The 19,339-nt window shown below is 42.6% G+C and overlaps 1 protein-coding gene across 3 annotated transcripts in view; it reads right to left on the bottom strand.

Annotated features, from left to right (window-relative positions):
* map3k1 (mitogen-activated protein kinase kinase kinase 1, E3 ubiquitin protein ligase) overlaps positions 1-19,339 on the bottom strand; it is a 158,934-nt gene that overhangs the window by 61,947 nt on the left and 77,648 nt on the right. For all 3 annotated transcript variants that reach the window (XM_068033488.1, XM_068033478.1, XM_068033497.1), the window contains exons 4-6: positions 18,907-19,107; positions 17,027-17,143; positions 14,620-14,768 (exon numbers count right to left, since the gene is read on the bottom strand). In XM_068033488.1, the coding sequence (XP_067889589.1) occupies positions 14,620-14,768; positions 17,027-17,143; positions 18,907-19,107 (467 nt within the window). The remainder of the gene's footprint in view (positions 1-14,619; positions 14,769-17,026; positions 17,144-18,906; positions 19,108-19,339) is intronic.

Here is a 19,339-nt window from a genome sequence, read left to right as displayed (position 1 = left end):
TACATCGGCAATCCAACTAAGTACCATTAACCTGCAAGAAGTGTCTTTCTTTTGAGTCATTACTGCAAGTTGTACAAGTTGGTCTCTTTACCGAAGGAAAGATAAACTTGCCTTAGAGGGGGTGCAACAAAGGTTTATTAGATTGATTCCTGGGATTAAAGGGTTGACCTACAGGGAAAAATTGAGTTGAATGTGTCTAGATTCTCGAGTTTTGAAGAAAGAGAGGGGACCTCATTGAAACATAAACTTCTTTAAGGGGTTCGGTAGGGCAGATGTGGAGAAACTGTTTCCTTTGGCTGGAAAGTCAAGAAATTGGCTAATAGTCTCAGGATAAGGGGTCAGCCATTTAGGACTGAGATGAGGAAAAATTTCTTCAGCAAGTTTGAAGTTTTGGAATTCTCTACCCCAGAGGGCTGTGGATGCTCAGTCTGACTCCGTTCAAGACTGAGATTGATAAAAAAATTTTTAGCTACGAAGGGAATTAAGGGATATGGGGATAGGGCTGGAGAGGAGTTGAGGTAGATGATCAGCCATGATCTTAATGAATTGTGGAGAAGGCTCGAGGGACATGAGCCAATGAATGTTACAGCCTTCTTACTCTAAGTAAAATGATCAGAGATGAGCTGAAGTGTAGGGAGGAGGGTAATAAAAGTAGAAAGGAAGAGGGAGAAAAATAGATTTGTTACCACAAAATGTTTGACTTCGGCACTTTGCTATAATTTAAGATTTTTAACATTATCATGGCTTCTTTTCCCTGATTAACCCACTATTATCTCAAAAATTTACCATAACAAAATTCTACCCACATTAGGAACATAGGAAAGCACAGGACAAGAATGCAGTCAATCTGACCTGTCACAAATGTTAATATCCCTCAGTCACCTAACTCATTACCTTATTTTTCCCACATTAAGTGCTATCTGCCAATCATCAGCATGCTTCCCAACCTATCTAAATCCAGAATCTCAGAATTGTTACAGTGTAGAAGGTGGCCATTCGGCCCACCATGCCCACACCTGTTTTCTGAAAGAGCAATTCACCGAGTTCCATTCCCCTGCCTTCTCCCCGTAACCCTGCACATTCTTCCTTTTCATATAATCGTCTAATTACCTTTTGAATGCTTCAATTGAACTTGCCTTCACCACACTCTCAGGCAGTGCATTCCAGACCTTAACCACACTCTGTGAAAAAGTTTTTCCTCATGTCACTTTTGCTTCTGTTACCAAATACATTAAATCCGTGCCCTCTCGTTCTTGATCCTTTTATGAGTGGGAACAGTTTCTCTCTATCTACTCTGTCCAAACCCCTCATGATTTTGAATACCTCTATCAAATCACCTCTCAGCCTTCTCTTCGCCAAGGAAAACAGTCCTAACTTCTACAATCTATCTTCATAACTGAGGTTCCTCATCCCTGGAAAGATTCTTGTGAATCTTTTCTGTACTCTCTCCAATGCCCTCACGTCTTTCCTAAAGTGCAGTGCCCAGAACTGGATGAGGCTGAACTAGTGTCTTATACAAGTTCAACATAACTTGCTTGCTCTTGTACTCTATGCCCCTATTAATAAAGCCCAGGATACTGTTTGCTTCATTCACCACTCTCTCAACCTGCCCTGCCACCTTCAATGACATATGCACATATACACCCAGGTCCCTCTGCTCCTGCACCCCCTTTAGAATTGTAGCTTTTATTTTACATTGCCTCTCCATGTTCTTCCTACCAAAATGAATCACTTCACATTTCTCTGCATTGAACTTCATCTGCCACCTGTCTGCCCATTCCATCAACTTGTCCATGTCCTTTTCGAGTTCTTCCCTCTCCTACTCACAGTTCACAATGCTTCCAAATTTTGTATCATCTGCAAACTTGTGCTCTGTACACCAAGGTCTAGGTCATCAATATAGATCAGGAAAAGCAAGGATCCCAGCAATAACCCCTAGGGAACGCCACTACAAACCTTCCTCCAGCCCGAAAAACACCCATTAACCACTACACTTTGTTTCCTGTTACTCAGTCAATTTCGTCTCCACGTTGCTACCATTTGAAGGTCTGCTACCCGACCCGAACCAGATGGCGTGTCAGGTTCAGGTCGGGTTGCACTTCCAGGTCCGGCATTCGGGCTCGGATCGGACACGCTCTATCACAGGTAAGTAGCTCCAATGTTAATTTAATTTTTGGACGAGAAAGGTGGTTTTGCTAGTTATTTTAAGCTTGTGCAGATCAGCAACAAAGTGAAAGATGGAAGGTAAGTTACTTGATGGTGGGGTTGGGTAGCAGGAAAATATGGAAGGACTCGGGCCAGCTAATTACCATGTCTGGGACGGCTGCCACCATCCCCCCCCATGTCCAGATTACATGGAGGGGGCGGGGGAGCCGTTGCCAGCAATGTCGTCTGGCACCAATGCGCAGGTGCCATTTATAAAGGGCTTAGAGCCCTAACTGACATTTAAATTTTAATTTAAAGGCAAGAGAGAAAGTATTAATATGGGAAATGATGAGCAGACTGTGACAGGGACAGAGCATACAAATCTAAGAGTAAATCAACATATAAGGCTATAACTCTAGCAACTAAAGGCGCTGTATCTGAATGCACGTAGCATTCGAAACAAAACAGATGAATTGAGAGTGCAAATAGAAATAAATAAGTACGATGTGATAGCCATTACAGAGACACGGCTGCAAGACAACATAGATTGGGACCTGAATATTGAAGGATACATGACATTTAGGAAGGACAAGCAGCTAGGAAAAGGTGGAGGGGTAGCTCTGTTAATTAATGATGGTATTAGCGCAATAGAGAGGGATGACCTAAGTTTAGGAGACCAAGATGTAGAAACAGTTTGGGTAGAGATGAGAAATCATAAAGGCAAGAAGTCACTTGTGGAAGTGGTGTACAGGCCACCCAACGTTAACCACACTGTGGGACGGGATATAAAGGAAGAAATAACGGCAGTTTGTCAGAAAGGTACAGCGATAATTATGGGGGATTTTAACCTACATATAGACTGGAAAAATCAGATGGGCAGAAGTAGCCTAGATGAGGAGTTAATAGAGTGTTTTCGGGATAATTTCTTGGAACAATACATTCTGGAGCTAGAGAGCAGTCTACACTAGACCTGGTATTGTGCAATGAGATAGGAATAATTAATGACCTCATAGTTAAGGCAACCCTAGTAGCAGCGATCATAATATGATTGAATTTTACATTCAGTTTGAGGGAGAGAAGAGTGGGTCCAAGCCTAGTATTTTAAACTTAAAGAGGAGCAATTATGAGGGCATGAAAACAGAGCTAGCTAACGTGAACTGGCAAATCAGGTTAAGGGATAGGTCAATGGAGATGCAGTGGCAGACATTTAAGGAGAAATTTCAGAATACACAGAATAGAGACATTTCAACGAGTATCAAACTTGAAGAAAAAGCATTTAATTGCACAAAGATGGGAGGCAGGTCAGAAGATTGGACAGAATATAAAAAACAGCAAAGGAGGATTAAAAGATTAATAAGGAAGGTAAAATTAGAGTATGAGAGAAAATTAGCAAAAATATAAAGACAGATAGTAAGAGTTTCTATAGGTATTTAAAAAAGAAAAAAGTTAAAGTGTGCATTGGTCCTATAAAAAGTGAGTCTGGGGTATTAATAATGGATAATAAGGAGATGGCAGATGAACTGAACAGATACTTTGCATCGGCCTTCACTATTGAGGATACAAGTAACATCCCAGTATTAGTCGTAAATCAGGAAATGGGAGGGATGAACTCAAGAAAATTACAATCACCAGGGAAGTGGTACTGAACAAATTGTTGGAGGTGCGGACTGACAAGTCCCCGGGTCCTGATGTACTTCATCCTAGGGTGTTAAAAGAAGTGGTTAGTGAGATAGTTGATGGATTAGTTTTAATTTTTCAAAATTCCTTAGATTCGGGGAAGGTTCCGTTAGATTGGAAAATAGTGAATGTAACTCCTTTATTCAAAAAGGGAGGGAGACAGAAAGCAGGAAACTACAGGCCAGTTAGCTTAACATCTGGTCATAGGAAAAATGTTAGAAGCTATTATTAAAGATGGTATCGCAGGGCATTTAGAAAAATTCAAGGTAATCGGGCAGAATCAACATGGTTTTGTGAAAGGGAAATCATGTTTAACCAATTTATTAGAGTTCCTTGAGGGAGTTACAAGAGCTGTGGATAAAGGGGAACCGGTGGATGTATTGTACATAGATTTCCAGAAGGCATTTGACAAGGTGTCACATCAAAGGTTATTGCAGAAAATAAAAGCTCATGGTGTAGGGGGTAACATATTGGCATGGACAGAAGATTGGCTAGCTAAAAGGAAACAGTCGGCATAAATGGGTCATTTTCTGGTTGGCAAGATGTAATGAGTGGTGTGCCACAGGGATCTGTGCTGGGGCCTCAACTTCTTACAATTTATATAAATGACTTAGATGAAGGGACCGAAGGTATGGTTGCTAAATTTGCTGATGACACAAAGATAGGTAGGAAAGTAACTTGTGAAGAGGACATAAGGGAGGCTACAAAGGGATATAGATAGGTTAAGTGAGTGGGCAAAGATCTGGCATATGGAATATAATGTGGGAAAGTGGTAAATTGCCCACTTTGGCAGGAAGAATAAAAAAGCAGATTATCGAAAAGGTGAGAAATTGCATAGCTGAGATGCAGAGGGATCTGGGTGTCCTACTGCATGAATTGCAGAAGGTCAGTATGCAGGTACAGCACGCAATTAGGAAAGCTAATAGAATGTTATCGTTAATCGCGAGGGGAATTGAATACAAAAAGTAGGAGGTTATGCTTCAGCTATACAGGGCATTGATGAGACCACATGTGGGGTACTGTATACGGTGCTGGTCTCCTTATTTAAGGAAGGATGTAAATGCACTGGAGTCAGTACAGATAACTGGAATGGACAGACTGTCTTACAAGGAAAGATTGGACAGGCTAGGCTTGTATCCACTGGAATTTAGAAGAGTAAGAGGCGACTTGATTGAAACATATAAGATCCTGAGGGGTCTTGACAGGGTGGATGTGGAAAGGATGTTTCTCCTTGTGGGAAAATCTCAAACTAGGGGTCACTGTTTAAAAATAAAGGGGTCGCCCATTTAAGACAGATAAAGGAGAAATTTTTTCCTCTGAGGGTCGAGAGTCTTTGGAATTCTCTTCCTCAAAAGATGGTGGAAGCAGAATCTTTGAATACATTTAAGGCAGAGGTAGATAGATTCCTGATATGCAAGGGGGTGGAAGGTTATCGGGGGGGGGGGGGGGGGTGGGGGAGGTGGAAATGTGGAGTAATCAGTTCAGCCATGAACTTATTGAATAGCGGAGCAGGCTCGAGGGGCTGAGTGGCCTACTCCTGCTCCTAATTCATATGTTCATATGTACGTTAAAGATTATAAAAATGAATAAAAACCTTTCCATGCACTTTCCAACCCCTGCAATGAGATTACACATCATTCCTGCCCTTTACCCTTCCCATCACCTCCACCCGCACCCCTCCCCACCTCGGACCAATCCAAAGCGTTGTTAGCCCCGCTCCCCACCTCCCACACAGAGAAAATCACCTCCTCCCCCCAGGTGCCGTGCCTTGTTTCCCCGAACGGGGATTTGAAGATGCAGCATGGCCAGCCTCCAGAACAAAGATACCAACCTGCTGGCAGAATCGCTGTGGCCTGCATGGTAAGTAGCCATTCACATATTTTAATGCGGGTCCTGTCGCCGAACGGCAGGATGGCCGCTACAGAGATTGGTACAGGGCCTGCCCGCATTGGGGTCGGTGGCGGGCCTCCTCCATTGCTATCTTCATTGTCTGCCCCCCCCCCCCACCACCCCCCCAAACCAGAGTTCCTGCCGTCAGAGAGGCTTTAAAATCCAGCCCCAGAAGCCTATTGTGTGGCACTGTATCAAACGCCTTTTGAAAGTCCATGTAACAGCATTGCCCTCATCAATCCTTCTCTGTTACCTCCTCAGAAAACAAGTTAAACATGACTTTCCCCTAAAATATCCATGCTGGCTTTCCTTAATTAACCTACATTTGTCCACGTGACTATTTATTTTCACCCAAATTATTTTTTCCACCCTCACTTCCCTCAGGATCTTTGGATGCATCACATCCGGTCCTGGTGCTATGTCCACTTTAAGTACAGACAGCCTACCTAATACTCACTCATCAATTTTAAACCCTTCTAGTGTCTGAATTTCCTCCTCTTTCACCATTGCCTGGGTTACATCGTCTTCCTTGGTAAAGACAGATGCAAAGTATTCATTTAATACCTCAGCTATGCCCTCTGCCTCCATCCTTTCTGATCCCTAATCGGCCCCACTCCTTTTACCACCCTTTTACTATTTATATGTCTATAGAAAAATTTGGGATCCCCTTTAATGTGAGCTGCTAGTCTCTTTTCATGCTCTCTCTCTTTGCTTCTCTTATTTGCTTTTTCACTTTCCCTCTAGACTTTCTATATTCAGCCTAGTTCTCAACAGTAAAGCCTGGCTCGGGTATAAATTTAAAACCCACCCCGGGCCCTAAAGGCCTGCTCAGGTCGGGAAAAAGAACCCGACCCCAACCGGTCCACAGCGGACCCGAGCCTCTCCAATTTTGCCCCGAGCCCGACTAGACCAGAGTCCGACCCGATCATCCCTTTACTTACCTCCCGACTCTGAACCTCCAGGAAGCTGCAGCGCACGCGTGATTAGATAATAGTGACATCACTCGCTCACTGCACAGACTCAGTTTCGTCCCAGACTCCCAGCTAAGGTAAGTTTTTTAATTTCAATACTTACTGGCAGAGCACTTAACATGTGTATCCAGCCCGGCCCGAGCCGAACCCGACACATGCCGTTGGGTCCGGGTCGGGTAGCCGGCCTTTACTGGGCCCAACCCGACCACTACCGGGCCCAACCCGACCACAGCCAACCCGAACCTGACCCGAGCCCTTTAATTTCTTTACGCACCTGACCCGACATGAATCTCCTTCATCCGTTCCGGCAGCAGGCTATTCCTGCAGCTGGAGTTGTGGGGAATCATGGGTAAGCCTGATCCCATGACATCCCGGAAGCAGTGTCCAGCCGCGTCTGACCCGAGCCCGAATGCTGGACTTGGAATTTTGACCCGAGCCCGAATGCTGGACTTGGAATTTCGACCCGACTCCCGGAACATGCACATGTAGCTGGGTCTAGTTGGGTAGCCAGTCTTTACTCAACAGTATTTTCTATCCGGCATCTGTTATAAGCACACTTTTTCTTCATCTTAATCTCTACCTCTTTTGTCATCCAGAGAGCTCTGGATTTGTTTGCCCTACTTATCCCCTTCGAGGGAACATACCTGGACTGTGCCCAAACTATCTCATCTTTGAAGGTAGCCCATTGTTCAGCTACTGTTCTTCCTGCCAACTTTTGACTTCAATTTATTCGCCCCAGCTCCATTCTTACCCCACTGAAGTTGGTTTCCCTCAGTTAATTATTCTTACTCTGGATTGTTCTTTATCCTTTTTTATAGCCAGCCTAAACTTTATGACACAATGATCATTATCCCTAAGTGCTCTCCTATTGATACTTGATACACTTAGCCCACCTCATTCCCAAGAACCAGGTCTAGGAATGCCTCCTTTCTCGTTGGACAAGCAACATATTGCTGCAGCAAATTTTCCTGAACACACTAGGAACTCTTGCCCCTCACTGCCCTTTACATTACTACTGTCCCAGTCTATGTTTGAATAATTTAAGTCCCCCATTATAATTACCCTATAGGAGATTCAATGGTTAGAGGAACAAACAGGAGATTCTGTGGTCGCGAACGAGACTCCTGGATGGTATGTTGCCTCCCGGGTGCCAGGGTCAGGGATGTCTCGGATCGAGACGACAGTATTCTTAAGGGGGAGGGGGAGCAGCCAGAGGTCAAGGTACACATCGGTACCAATGACATAGCTAGGAAAAGGGATGAGGACCTGAAAAGCGAATATAGGGAGTTAGGTTGGAAGCTAAAAGGCAGGACGAGCAGAGTAGTAATCTCAGGATTGCTACCGGTGCCACGTGCTAGTGAGGCTAGAAATAGGGAGCGAGTGCAGCTGAACATGTGGCTACAGAGCTGGTGTAGGAGGGAGGGCTTCAGATATGTGGATCATTGAGATACCTTCTGGGGAAGGTGGGACCTGTACAAGAGGGACGGGTTGCATCTGAACTGGAGGGGCACCAATATCCTGGGCGGGAGGTTTGCTAGAGTTCTTCGGGAGGGTTTAAACTAGTTTGGCAGGGGGATGGGAACCGGAGCTACGGATCAGTGGATGAGGTAGCTGTTGAACAGGCAGATACAGAGTGCACAGAGTCTGTGACTGTTAAACGATTGACAGGGCAAAGTTGCAGCCAGTATGATGGGTTGAAGTGTGTCTATTTTAACGCAAGAAGTGTCAGGAATAACGGTGATGAACTTAGAGCATGGATCAGTACTTGGAGCTACGATGTTGTGGCCATTACGGAGACTTGGATATCACAGGGGCAGGAATGGATGTTGGATGTTCCGGGGTTTAGATGTTTCAAAAGGAATAGGGAGGGAGGGAAAAGAGGTGGGGGAGTGGCATTGCTAATCAGGGATAGTATCACAGCTGCAGAAAGGGAGGTCATCGAGGAGGGTTTGTCTACTGAGTCATTATGGGTGGAAGTCAGAAACAGGAAAGGAGCAGTCACTTTGTTGGAAGTTTTCTATAGACCCCCCAGTAGCAACAGAGACACAGAAGAACAGATTGGGAGGCAGATTTTGGAAAGGTGCAGAAGTAACAGGGTTGTTGTCATGGGTGACTTCAACTTCCCTAATATTGATGAGACCTCCTTAGTGCAAATAGTTTGGATGGAGCAGTTTTTGTCAGGTGTGTCCAGGAAGGTTTCCTGACTCAATATGTAGATAGGCCGACTAGAGGGGAGGCTATGTTGGACTTGGTGCTTGGCAACGAACCAGGCCAGGTGGCAGATCTCTCGGTGGGAGAGCATTTCAGTGATAGTGATCACAACTCCCTGACCTTTACTATTGTCGTGGAGAGGGACAGGAGCAGACGGGATGGGAAAATATTTAATTGGGGGAGGGGGAATTACAATGCTATTAGGCAGGAACTGGGGAGCATAAATTGGGAACAGATGTTCTCAGGGAAATGCACGACAGAAATGTGGAGGTTGTTTAGGGAGCACTTGCTGCGACTGCTGGATAGGTTTATCCCGATGAGGCAAGGAAGGGATGGTAGCGTGAAGGAACCTTGGATGATAAGAGATGTGGAACAGCTAGTGAAGAGGAAGAAGGAAGCTTACTTAATGTTGAGGAAGCAAGGATCAGACAGGGCTCTAGAGGGTTACAAGGTAGCCAGGAAGGAACTGAAGAATGGACTTAGGAGAGCTAGAAGGGGACATGAAAAAGTCTTGGCGGGTAGGATTGAGGAAAATCCCAAGGCGTTCTACACTTATGTGAGGGACAAGAGGAGGACCAGAGTGAGGGTAGGGCCGATCAGGGATAGTGGAGGGAACTTGTGCCTGGAGTCGGAGGAGGTAGGGGAGGTCCTAAATGAATACTTTGCTTCAGTATTCACTAGAGAGAGGGACCTGGTCGTTTCTGAGGACAGCGTGAAACAGCTGGAACAGGTTGAGGTTAAGAGGGAGGATGTGCTGGAAATTTTGAATGATATGAGGACAGATAAGTCCCCAGGGCCAGACGGGATATACCCAAGGATATTACGGGAAGCGAGGGAAGAGATTGCCGCGCCTTTGGCGATGATCTTTGCATCCTCACTGTCCACTGGAGTACCAGATGATTGGAGGGTGGCAAATGTTATTCCCTTGTTCAAGAAAGGGAATAGGGATAACCCTGGGAATTATAGACCAGTCAGTCTTACGTCAGTAGTGGGCAAATTATTGGAGAGGATTCTGAGAGACAGGATTTATGATTATTTGGAAAAGCATGGCTTGATCAGAGACAGTCAGCATGGCTTTGAGGGGGGCAGGTCATGCCTCACAAGCCTTATTGAATTCTTTGAAGATGTGACAAAACACATTGATGAAGGAAGAGCAGTGGATGTGGTGTTTATGGATTTTACCTAGGCGTTTGATAAGGTTCCCCATGGTAGGCTCATTCAGAAAGTAAGGAGGCATGGGATAAAGGGAAAGTTGGCTGTCTGGATACAAAATTGGCTGGCCCATAGAAGACAGAGGGTGGTAGTAGATGGAAAGTATTCAGCATGGAGCTTGGTGACTAGTGGTGTTCCGCAGGGATCTGTTCTGGGACCTCTGTTCTTTGTGATTTTTATAAATGACTTGGATGAGGAAGTGGAAGGCTGGGTTAGCAAGTTTGCCGATGACACCAAGATTGCTGGAGTTGTGGATAGTGTGGAAGGCTGTTGTAGGTTGCAACGGGACATTGACAGGATGCAGAGCTGGGCTGAGAAGTGGCAGATGGAGTTCAACCTGGAAAAATGTGAAGTGATTCATTTTGGAAGGTCGAATTTGAATGCAGAATACAGGCTAAAAGACAGGATTCTTGGTAGTGTGGAGGAACAGAGGGATCTTGGGGTCCATGTCCATAGATCGCTCAAAGTTGCCACCCAAGTTGATAGGGTTGTTAAGAAGGCGTATGGTGTGTTGGCTTTCATTAACAGGGGGATTGAGTTTAAGAGCCGCGAGGTTATGCTGCAGCTCTATAAAGCCCTGGTTAGACCACACTTGGAATATTGTGTTCAGTTCTGGTTGCCTCATTATAGGAAGGATGTGGAAGCTTTAGAGGGTGGAGAGGAGATTTACCAGGATGCTGCCTGGACTGGAGGGCATGTCTTACGAAGATAGATTGAGGGAGCTGGGGCTTTTCTCATTGGTGCGAAGGAGGATGAGAGGTGACTTGATAGAGGGGTACAAGATGATGAGAGGCATAGATAGAGTGGATAGCCAGAGACTTTTTCCCAGGGCGGAAAGGGCTATCACCAAGGGGCATAATTTTAGGGTGATTGGAGGAAGGTTTCGGGGAGATGTCAGAGGTAGGTTCTTTACACAGAGTGTGGTGGGTGCGTGGAATGCGCTGCCAGCGGTGATAGTAGAAGCAGATACATTAGGGACATTTAAGCAACTCTTGGATAGGTACATGGATGATAGTAGAATGAAGGGTAGGTAGGTAGTTTGATCTTAGAGTAGGTTAAAGGTTCGGCACAACATCGTGGGCCGAAGGGCCTGTACTGTGCTATACTGTTCTATGTTCTGTAGTTTTTGCACCTCTAATTTCCTTGCAAATTTGTTCCTCCACATCCCTCCCACTAGCTAGTGGCCTATAGACAATAGCAAGCAATATAACTGCACCTTTTTGTTCCTTAGCTCTAGCCAAATTGATTCGGTCCTTGAACCCACTGGGACATACTTTTTCTCCAACACTGCAATGCTTTCCTTAATCAATACTGCCACCCCTCCCCCTTTTTGCCCTTTCCCATCTTTCCTGAACACCTTGTATCCAGGAATATTTAACACCCAGTCCGGCCTTTCTTTGAGCCAGATCTGTTATAGCCACAACTATCCTTTATATTTCATATGATGGCTCCCTATTGTGCATTTGCCTCTGCCCTCAAATTTGGCAATATCTGTAAAACTTGGACAGTTTTGTTCTTCCCCAGCTTCAAATCATTTATAAGCAGCAATGGCACTGATCCTTGTCATCCTGCTGGTGAACAGATAATGCAGAACGATTCATAACCACTCTTTGCTTTCTCTGGTTTAAATCAATTTTCAATCCACTCCTATTCTACGCCCGCCTAACTTAGGACAAATCACTTTTATGACAGTCAAAAGCTTGGCTGAAATCCATCACATCTACAGAATTTCCAGTCAAAGTCAGTCATTTCCTCAAAAATTGCAATTTTTTTTTGCAGACAAGACCTCCTTTGCATTAATAGAAACAGATTCCCTCTTAACATATTATATTCATCTAGATGTTTCTCTCTCCTGATCTGGGGTCTAAGGCAGACATGCACAGTTAATTTCCTTTCCCTCATGCCTCATCCCTATTCATAAGGTTTCCACACAGGTCATGGGTCCATCCCTGTTGCAATTAGATTCTCTTCCACATAAAAGGCGATACACCCTCCCAATTTGTCTTTCCTCTCTCTACATTCATCCAATCTATATTATCACTGAACCAGGTTTCTCATTCATAATATAAGGTAGAGTTTGTGGATGCAGAGTGCAAGCACCGCAGCCTCACAGCTCCAGGGACCCAGGTTCGATTCTGGGTACTGCCTGTGCGGAGTTTGCAAGTTCTCCCTGCGTCTGCCTGGGTTTCCGCCGGTGCTCCGGTTTCCTCCCACCTCCAAAGACTTGCAGGTTGATAGGTAAATTGGCCATTGTAAATTGCCCCTAGTGTAGGTAGGTGGTAAGAGAATTGTGGGGATGTGGTAGAGAATATGGGATTAATGTAGGATTAGTATAAATGGGTGGTTGTTGGTCGGCACAGACTCGGTGGGCTGAAGGGCCTGTTTCAGTGCTGTATCTCTAAATAAAAAAATAAATAAAAAATGATCTTCCAAATATAGCCCATCACCAAAAGATGAAGTTCAGGAACACAGATTCAACGAACACCCGTTTGAAGACATTTTGTTACCCCCAAATGCACACTTGTAATCAGATTACATTTAGAGCACAGAAACAAGCCATTCAGTCCAATAGGTCTGTCCAGTATTAATCTTCCACAGGTCCCCCCCCCTCACCCTATCAGAATATCCTTCTATTCCTTTATGTACTTATCTCACTTCCCCCGAAATGCATCCATGCTATTTGCCTCAACCAATCCATGTAGTAGCAGATTTCACATTCTCACCACTCCAAGAAGCTTCTCCTGAATTTCTCACTGGATTTCTTAGTAATAATCTTATCCAGCCTATCAAACCCTTTATAATTTTCAAAACTTATATAAAATTGCCTCGCAATCTTCTCTATTCTAGATTGAAGGTATGGAGAGGTATGGCACGCATACAAAGATTAGATTCCATGAGCTACTCTTCATTTTTCTTTCTCCTCAGATGGTGGGGCTTATTTGGATACTGCATTTTTTTTAAAAAAAAGAACTTAGCTTATATCAGGATTATGGGTTTCTGCTTTTATTTCCAAGAACTGATTAATGCTTTACTTAATGGCAGGATTACATCCTCTATAGTCTTAAATAAAAACAGAAAGTGCTGGAAATACTCAGCAGGTCAGGTAGCATCTGTGGAGAGAGAAGCAGAGTTAATGTTTCAGGTCTGCGACCTTTCATTAGAAAGGTTACATCCTCTATAGTCTTATTCCTTTTATCAATTCAACATCGGCTTCATGAAACTATCTGCTGTAACTCCCAGATTCCTTCAGCATTTCCTTATTAAGCGTATAATACCTGCCTGTTACCCCAAATCCTAATGCTTTCCAAACAGTCCAAATCCTTCTGCAGCTTGCCCTAATTTTCCAGCATATTAACCATTCTTGGGGTTTTTTTTGGTGTTCACAAACTTTGAAATGAACCATCATTTATGGATTCGTTGAAGAATACTGATCCCAATGCAAAATCCTGTGTGACTGTCACTTCCCAGTCGTACAAACTCTCCACCTTCTATTGTCCAGCCACAATTCAATTCATTCAAATAAGCTGCTATCAATACTATGTCTTCTGATTTTCATGAGAGTTATATATTAAGTACTTTATCAAAAGTCTTACTAAAATTCAAGCAGACTATACATTTCACTGTTACCTAACTATTTTGTTACTTCATTAAAAATTTCTACTGAATTTTTCTGGCATGACTTCCCTTTTGTGATTCCATGCTGTTTCTTACTAATTAGTTTATATCTCTCTAAATGCTTCACTACTTTTGTACTTGACTCAAGAATGTTTCCTATTACTGTCAGCTGTGCCTCAGTAGTAGCACTCTGTTTTGGGCTCCAGTCCCACACTAGGAACTTGAGTACAAAACGTAGGCTGAAATTCCAGTGTAGTACTGCACTGTCAGAGGTGCCGCCTTTCTGATGAGACGTCAAACAGAGGCACCATCTGCCCTCTCAGGTGGCAGTAAAAGATCCATGGCATTATTTTTGAATAAGAGGAGGGCTCTCCCTGTGCCCTAGCCGACAGTTTATTTATTTATTTCGAAATACAGCACTGAAACAGGCCCTTCGGTCCACTGAGTCTGTGCCGACCAACAACCACCCATTTATTCTAATCCTACATTAATCCCATATTCCCTACCACATCCCCACCATTCTCCTATCATCTACCTACACTAGGGGCAATTTACAATGGCCAATTTACCTATCAACCTGCAAGTCTTTGGCTGTGGGAGGAAACCCACGCAGTTATTCCTTAATAATCACTAAAAAAAAAATTGCGGTCATTATCACATTGCTGTGTGTGGGACATTGGCTGCCGCATTTCCTACGTTACAGCAGTAATTGTACATTACAAAAGCACTTAATTGACTAAACTGCTTTGGGACATCCCAAGATTGTGAAAGGCACTATAAATGCAGATCTTTCTGTCTGATTAGACTAAATTGTTTCTAGTTCCCTGGATCTATCCCCCACTCCCCCAATTCCCAGCAGTCTCTTTTTAAGAAAGTTTAATCATTACAGAATACCTACCTATGTTCTGCACTGGATGAAGAGGTACTGGATGAAGCAGATGTGTGCGAGTTTGACATACGAGAAACAAATTTTTGTATGGTGTTGCGTGATGGAGCTTTGATACGTGAACTGCGTCTACTGTGGTATTTCTGAAACAGACTCTCCACCTTTTAAGAAACAAAATCACAAAGTTAATTCCCATTTCTAAAAGCATGCAATACCTCAACGTTTGGTTTAAAACCAATCTCTGCTGCATTTACTCTGATAACTCTACTTTCCACAAGAGCTATTGAAAAAGCTTTCTCCATCTTGAGCAGAGGTAAATCGACAGGAACCTTGACCAGATCCAGCTCATTTTCCAGTTCTCACCCCTCTCCCTCCACTCACAAAAGAATCCCTCACCATCATCTTCCATCTCACAAGCCTCTATTCACCAGAGCACCTTCTGCCAAATACAACATGATCCTATCAAAGATGTCTTCTCCTCCAGGATATCCTTAGTCACCCTTGTATCACCCATATTTCCAGCTGTCATGCCCATCTTCCCATGCAACTCTAATCCATTCCTCCATCTTCCCATGCAACTCTAGTCCATTTCTCTTCAAGTCCAAACACTATTTCCATTTTACAATTACACATATATGCTGCCAACAATGCAGCCTCCTCTGGAATAGCAAAGCAGAACGCAGGATAGAAGACAGCTTCACTGAACACCTTCCGCCAATGCATAAGTGCGACCCTGACCTCCTGGTGGCTTGCCACTTTAACTGGCTCTTCCACTACAATTCTAACTTCAGTCTTTTCCCTCCCAATATTGTTCCAATGCAGCTCAGCAGAAGCCCCATAAAAGTTTCTCATTTTTTGCTACCTACTCTGTATGTACTCACACCCTTTGGGGGTGGGAACACCAAATTAGCAACTTCAGCCTTTAACTATACCCCCCCACCACCACATTTTCTTTACAGTAACGGGTACTGGTGGCATCTTTCAGTGTCTGGGAAGAGGAGGCAGTTTAAATATTTCAGGTGCAGATTTTTCATCAGAACAGTTATTAGAAGAGTTTGTACCTGTAGTTTTGGGTTGCTTTCATCCTGTGTTTTGCTAGCATTTTCTGCTTTCACTTCAGACCTCCTACACTTGCAAGTCATTCCCCCCACCAATATCCCCAAATGTCTCACCTTTGTTTGTGTGGACCTTTCCATGTTTTTTCACCCCTTAACTATTTGCACATTGTTTTATGTCTTTCCATTAGCTCACCTTTTGTAATAGTTTTCTATTGAGCAGTTTGCTGATCATTCAGTCCATTAACTTCCTATCTGACTGGATATCTGTTGTTTTCATCCCCTTTCCTCTTTTTTTTCTACCCTTAAAATATTTGATTATCTTTAGTTTTGATGAAAAGTATAAATCCAAAATGTTAAATTATAAATGCTGACTGTGCTAGTATATATTCAGCAAATTGTAATTCATTTATTTAAAATGAGTCCAGCTCTTTCCAATTTTTTTTAAACATAGTTATAGTATTTGCCATTCGCCAGTCGAACTTACAAATTATGAGTAGGCCATTCAGCAGAGTCCTTTGGTACTATCCCTGATTCTAAAGAATTTTGCAAAAACTACATAAATTAGCCCCTGACACCTCCATCACTAATCTTATTCTACATTCAAAATGAAGTAGTATCAGGATCTGGTGAATAATCAAGTTCAATTCCCATTAACTTAATATAATTTACTTTTAATTAGTGATATCAATTTGTTGCTCTTCCACACCCTCCTCTGGTATTTCTATAGCCTTAAACCTTTCTTCGATTAGAGATAAAATACTCAAACATCTCCAACATAAAATGGTTTTCTTTTACCTTTATGACTTCCCAAAAATTAAACCATTGAACAATAAGTTTATAAGTTGGCTGCATGTAGTTAGGATGCAGATGCTCTCCTTAAGAGTCTTCTGCTAGAATACTTTTGTCAATTATTTATATTATCTTTGCAAATAACAAAGTTACAAGTAACTATGCAAAAATATACCAGTCTTTTGGATGAGATGTTAAACAGAAGCCCTGTCTGCCCCCCTCAGGTGAATGTAAAAGATTTCAGGAAATTATTTTGAATAAAAGCAGGGGAGCTTTTTTCCCTGTGCCCGAGCTAACATTTATCCCTCAACTATTATCACTAAATAAAATCAGATCATCTGATCATTTATCTCATTGCTATTTCCCAGACCTTGCTGTATGCAAATTAGTGCTGTTTCTTACATTATAAGCGTCTGCCCTTCAAAAGTACTTTACTGGATGTAAAGCACTTTGGGACATTCCAAGGTCATGGAAAGTGCTATATAAATGCAAGTTTTTTTTTCTTTAAGCTTGATGCTTACAAATTCACAACCCTCAAAAAAGTCAGTGATGGGTTTTATTGTTCTGCTTACCTCAAAGTTTTTTAATGTCTTTCGCCACAGTAATGAATCAGAAGGCTCTAACTGGAAGACTCGTAGCATAACAAACAGAACATGAATGCAGAACGTTCCACGTCCACAACTGCAGGTCTATAAAAGATTAAATTGTCATAATCTTGACAGACATTAGATCAAAACTGGCTAAAAGCAGAACAATTATCAATATATTTGAAAACAGTAGGGAAGTCTACTATTAATAACTAATGATTTTTTTAAGCCTGCACTGGAGCACCTGACCATTTGATTCAGCCAACAGCTTGTAACTGAGCTTTGCCACTCATGCACCTGTGAGCCACCTTGCATCTGCAACACATCATTACATTCCACACCCAAGTCTCCATCTTGTTTTCATGCCCCTCACTGAATCTTGATCTGGTGCTCAGCACTGGCAAGTTTCATATTAAGTAAAATAAAAAATAAATATACGTTTAACTCTATAATTAATATCTTTGCAGAAAACACACTCAATGTTACTGGGGGCCCGTGGAACTTTTACAACATGGGAGTGGGGGCTTCAGAAGCAAAAATGTTGAGAACCCTTTGTATAGATGATGCAATATTTACAGAACTTTATACTAATTTCAGGAGCTCATGATGTGAAAGAAATGGGACTGTAGCAGATAGCAGTGTACAAATTTAATTTCCCTATTTAGCAATGACACTTACAATATAATAGACGTAAATACTGCAATGGTCTCTGGATATACCAAGTCAAAGCCTACTTTGAATGCAGAGAAATCCCAAAGCAGACATCATTGGGATTCTAAGAACAAGTAGGTACGCTCGAGCCTGCTCTGCCATTCAATACGATCATGGCTGATCTTCTGCCTCAACTGCACTTTCTCACCCACTCCCCATTTTAACCTAAAGCAGGTCAGGAAACAGAAGGACACTCTAGAACATGAATACTCACTATCCACCACCCTGCACATACTTCTCTCTCTCACTACTACAGTTTTTCCCCCAAATGCTTGCTAACACACCAGGCATCCAAATGGCAACATCCATGAATGTAGAACGACAGATATACTGTTATTGAAGCCAAATCAAGAGATCTGTATCATTTTGGTTGCCCAACACCCATTTTAAGGGCAATGATATCCTTCTTATGGTATGGTGCCCAATATAGTGCCAAAGTACTCCATATATGAGATTTACATCATTATCTACTTAAATTTGCATATGGTGAGAAGTTAGGAGCATCCTAAAAGAAACAAACTTGTTGGGCTAAATAGACTTTGCTGATTACAAATTTTCCTATTTGACCAATCTGAAACACATGAGCCTGTACATTTTTCTGACAATAGGTGAAAGACTGTCAAGACAGAAAGAAGGGGGAATAAAGTCAGGTTATGGGATAAAATAACTTAAAAATCCTCAAAAAGGTAAACAAAATGAATATAAAAGCAAAATACTGCAGATGCTGGAAATCAAATAAAAGTAGAAAATGCTGGAAATACTCAGGTCAGACAGCATCTGTGCTGCATTATAAAATGAATAACCTATTGGTATTTGTAGTTTTAAGGAATGCCCATACTATGTGCATAATAATTGAAAGAAATGTCACTTGCCAGGATCTTTGCAATATAATTTTCGCTGTATGCTGATACATTTTGCTTAATCATTCACAATGCATTGCATTTTCCAACAGGTTTACAAAATAATATAACAGCAACTTGATCATCTATATTCCAATTATCTGCCAGAATCTTCACTGGATTAAAAAAAACTTTGCATGAGACATCAAAACTACATGTTTATTTCATTATGGGAACTATGTAAGCGAGCACCCAGTGTTTTGCCTTGCATATTTCATCTTCCAAAACAAAACCAAGATGGTACATCAAACTGACCTGAGGACCAATAAACACTCTGTACTTATTATCAGGAACATCGCCTCCAATAAGGAAGGAGTTTGGCCCTATTTGCTGTAGCAAGTACAGTCGTGCTCGCATTACTTTGTTGACTCTGCGGTTAGTTTCTTCAGGGCTGTAAGGTGAGAACCCATCTGGTGAAGGAGCTCTCCTCGGAGGAGTCACACGTCCACTCTGAAACTACAAAACAATGATTTTTTTCAATCTTCTTACACAGGTGCATCAACCTAGTTACATTTCCACTTACTTTATAATTTTTTTAAAAAAAACTCCTTTCTGTTCATAAACTCAGAGCAATTATGCTTGGTCGGTACAGACCTGACAAAATCAGGTATGCACACAGCAGGGAGAGTTTATCATGCAAACATAACATGCTTGAGTCACAAATTCAACAAAAGCAGAATGAGCTCCA

The sequence above is a fragment of the Heterodontus francisci genome, chromosome 1 (genome assembly GCF_036365525.1).
Source record: "Heterodontus francisci isolate sHetFra1 chromosome 1, sHetFra1.hap1, whole genome shotgun sequence".
Classification (NCBI taxonomy): Eukaryota; Metazoa; Chordata; class Chondrichthyes; order Heterodontiformes; family Heterodontidae; genus Heterodontus; species Heterodontus francisci.
This window is presented reverse-complemented; position numbering and strand designations above follow the sequence as displayed.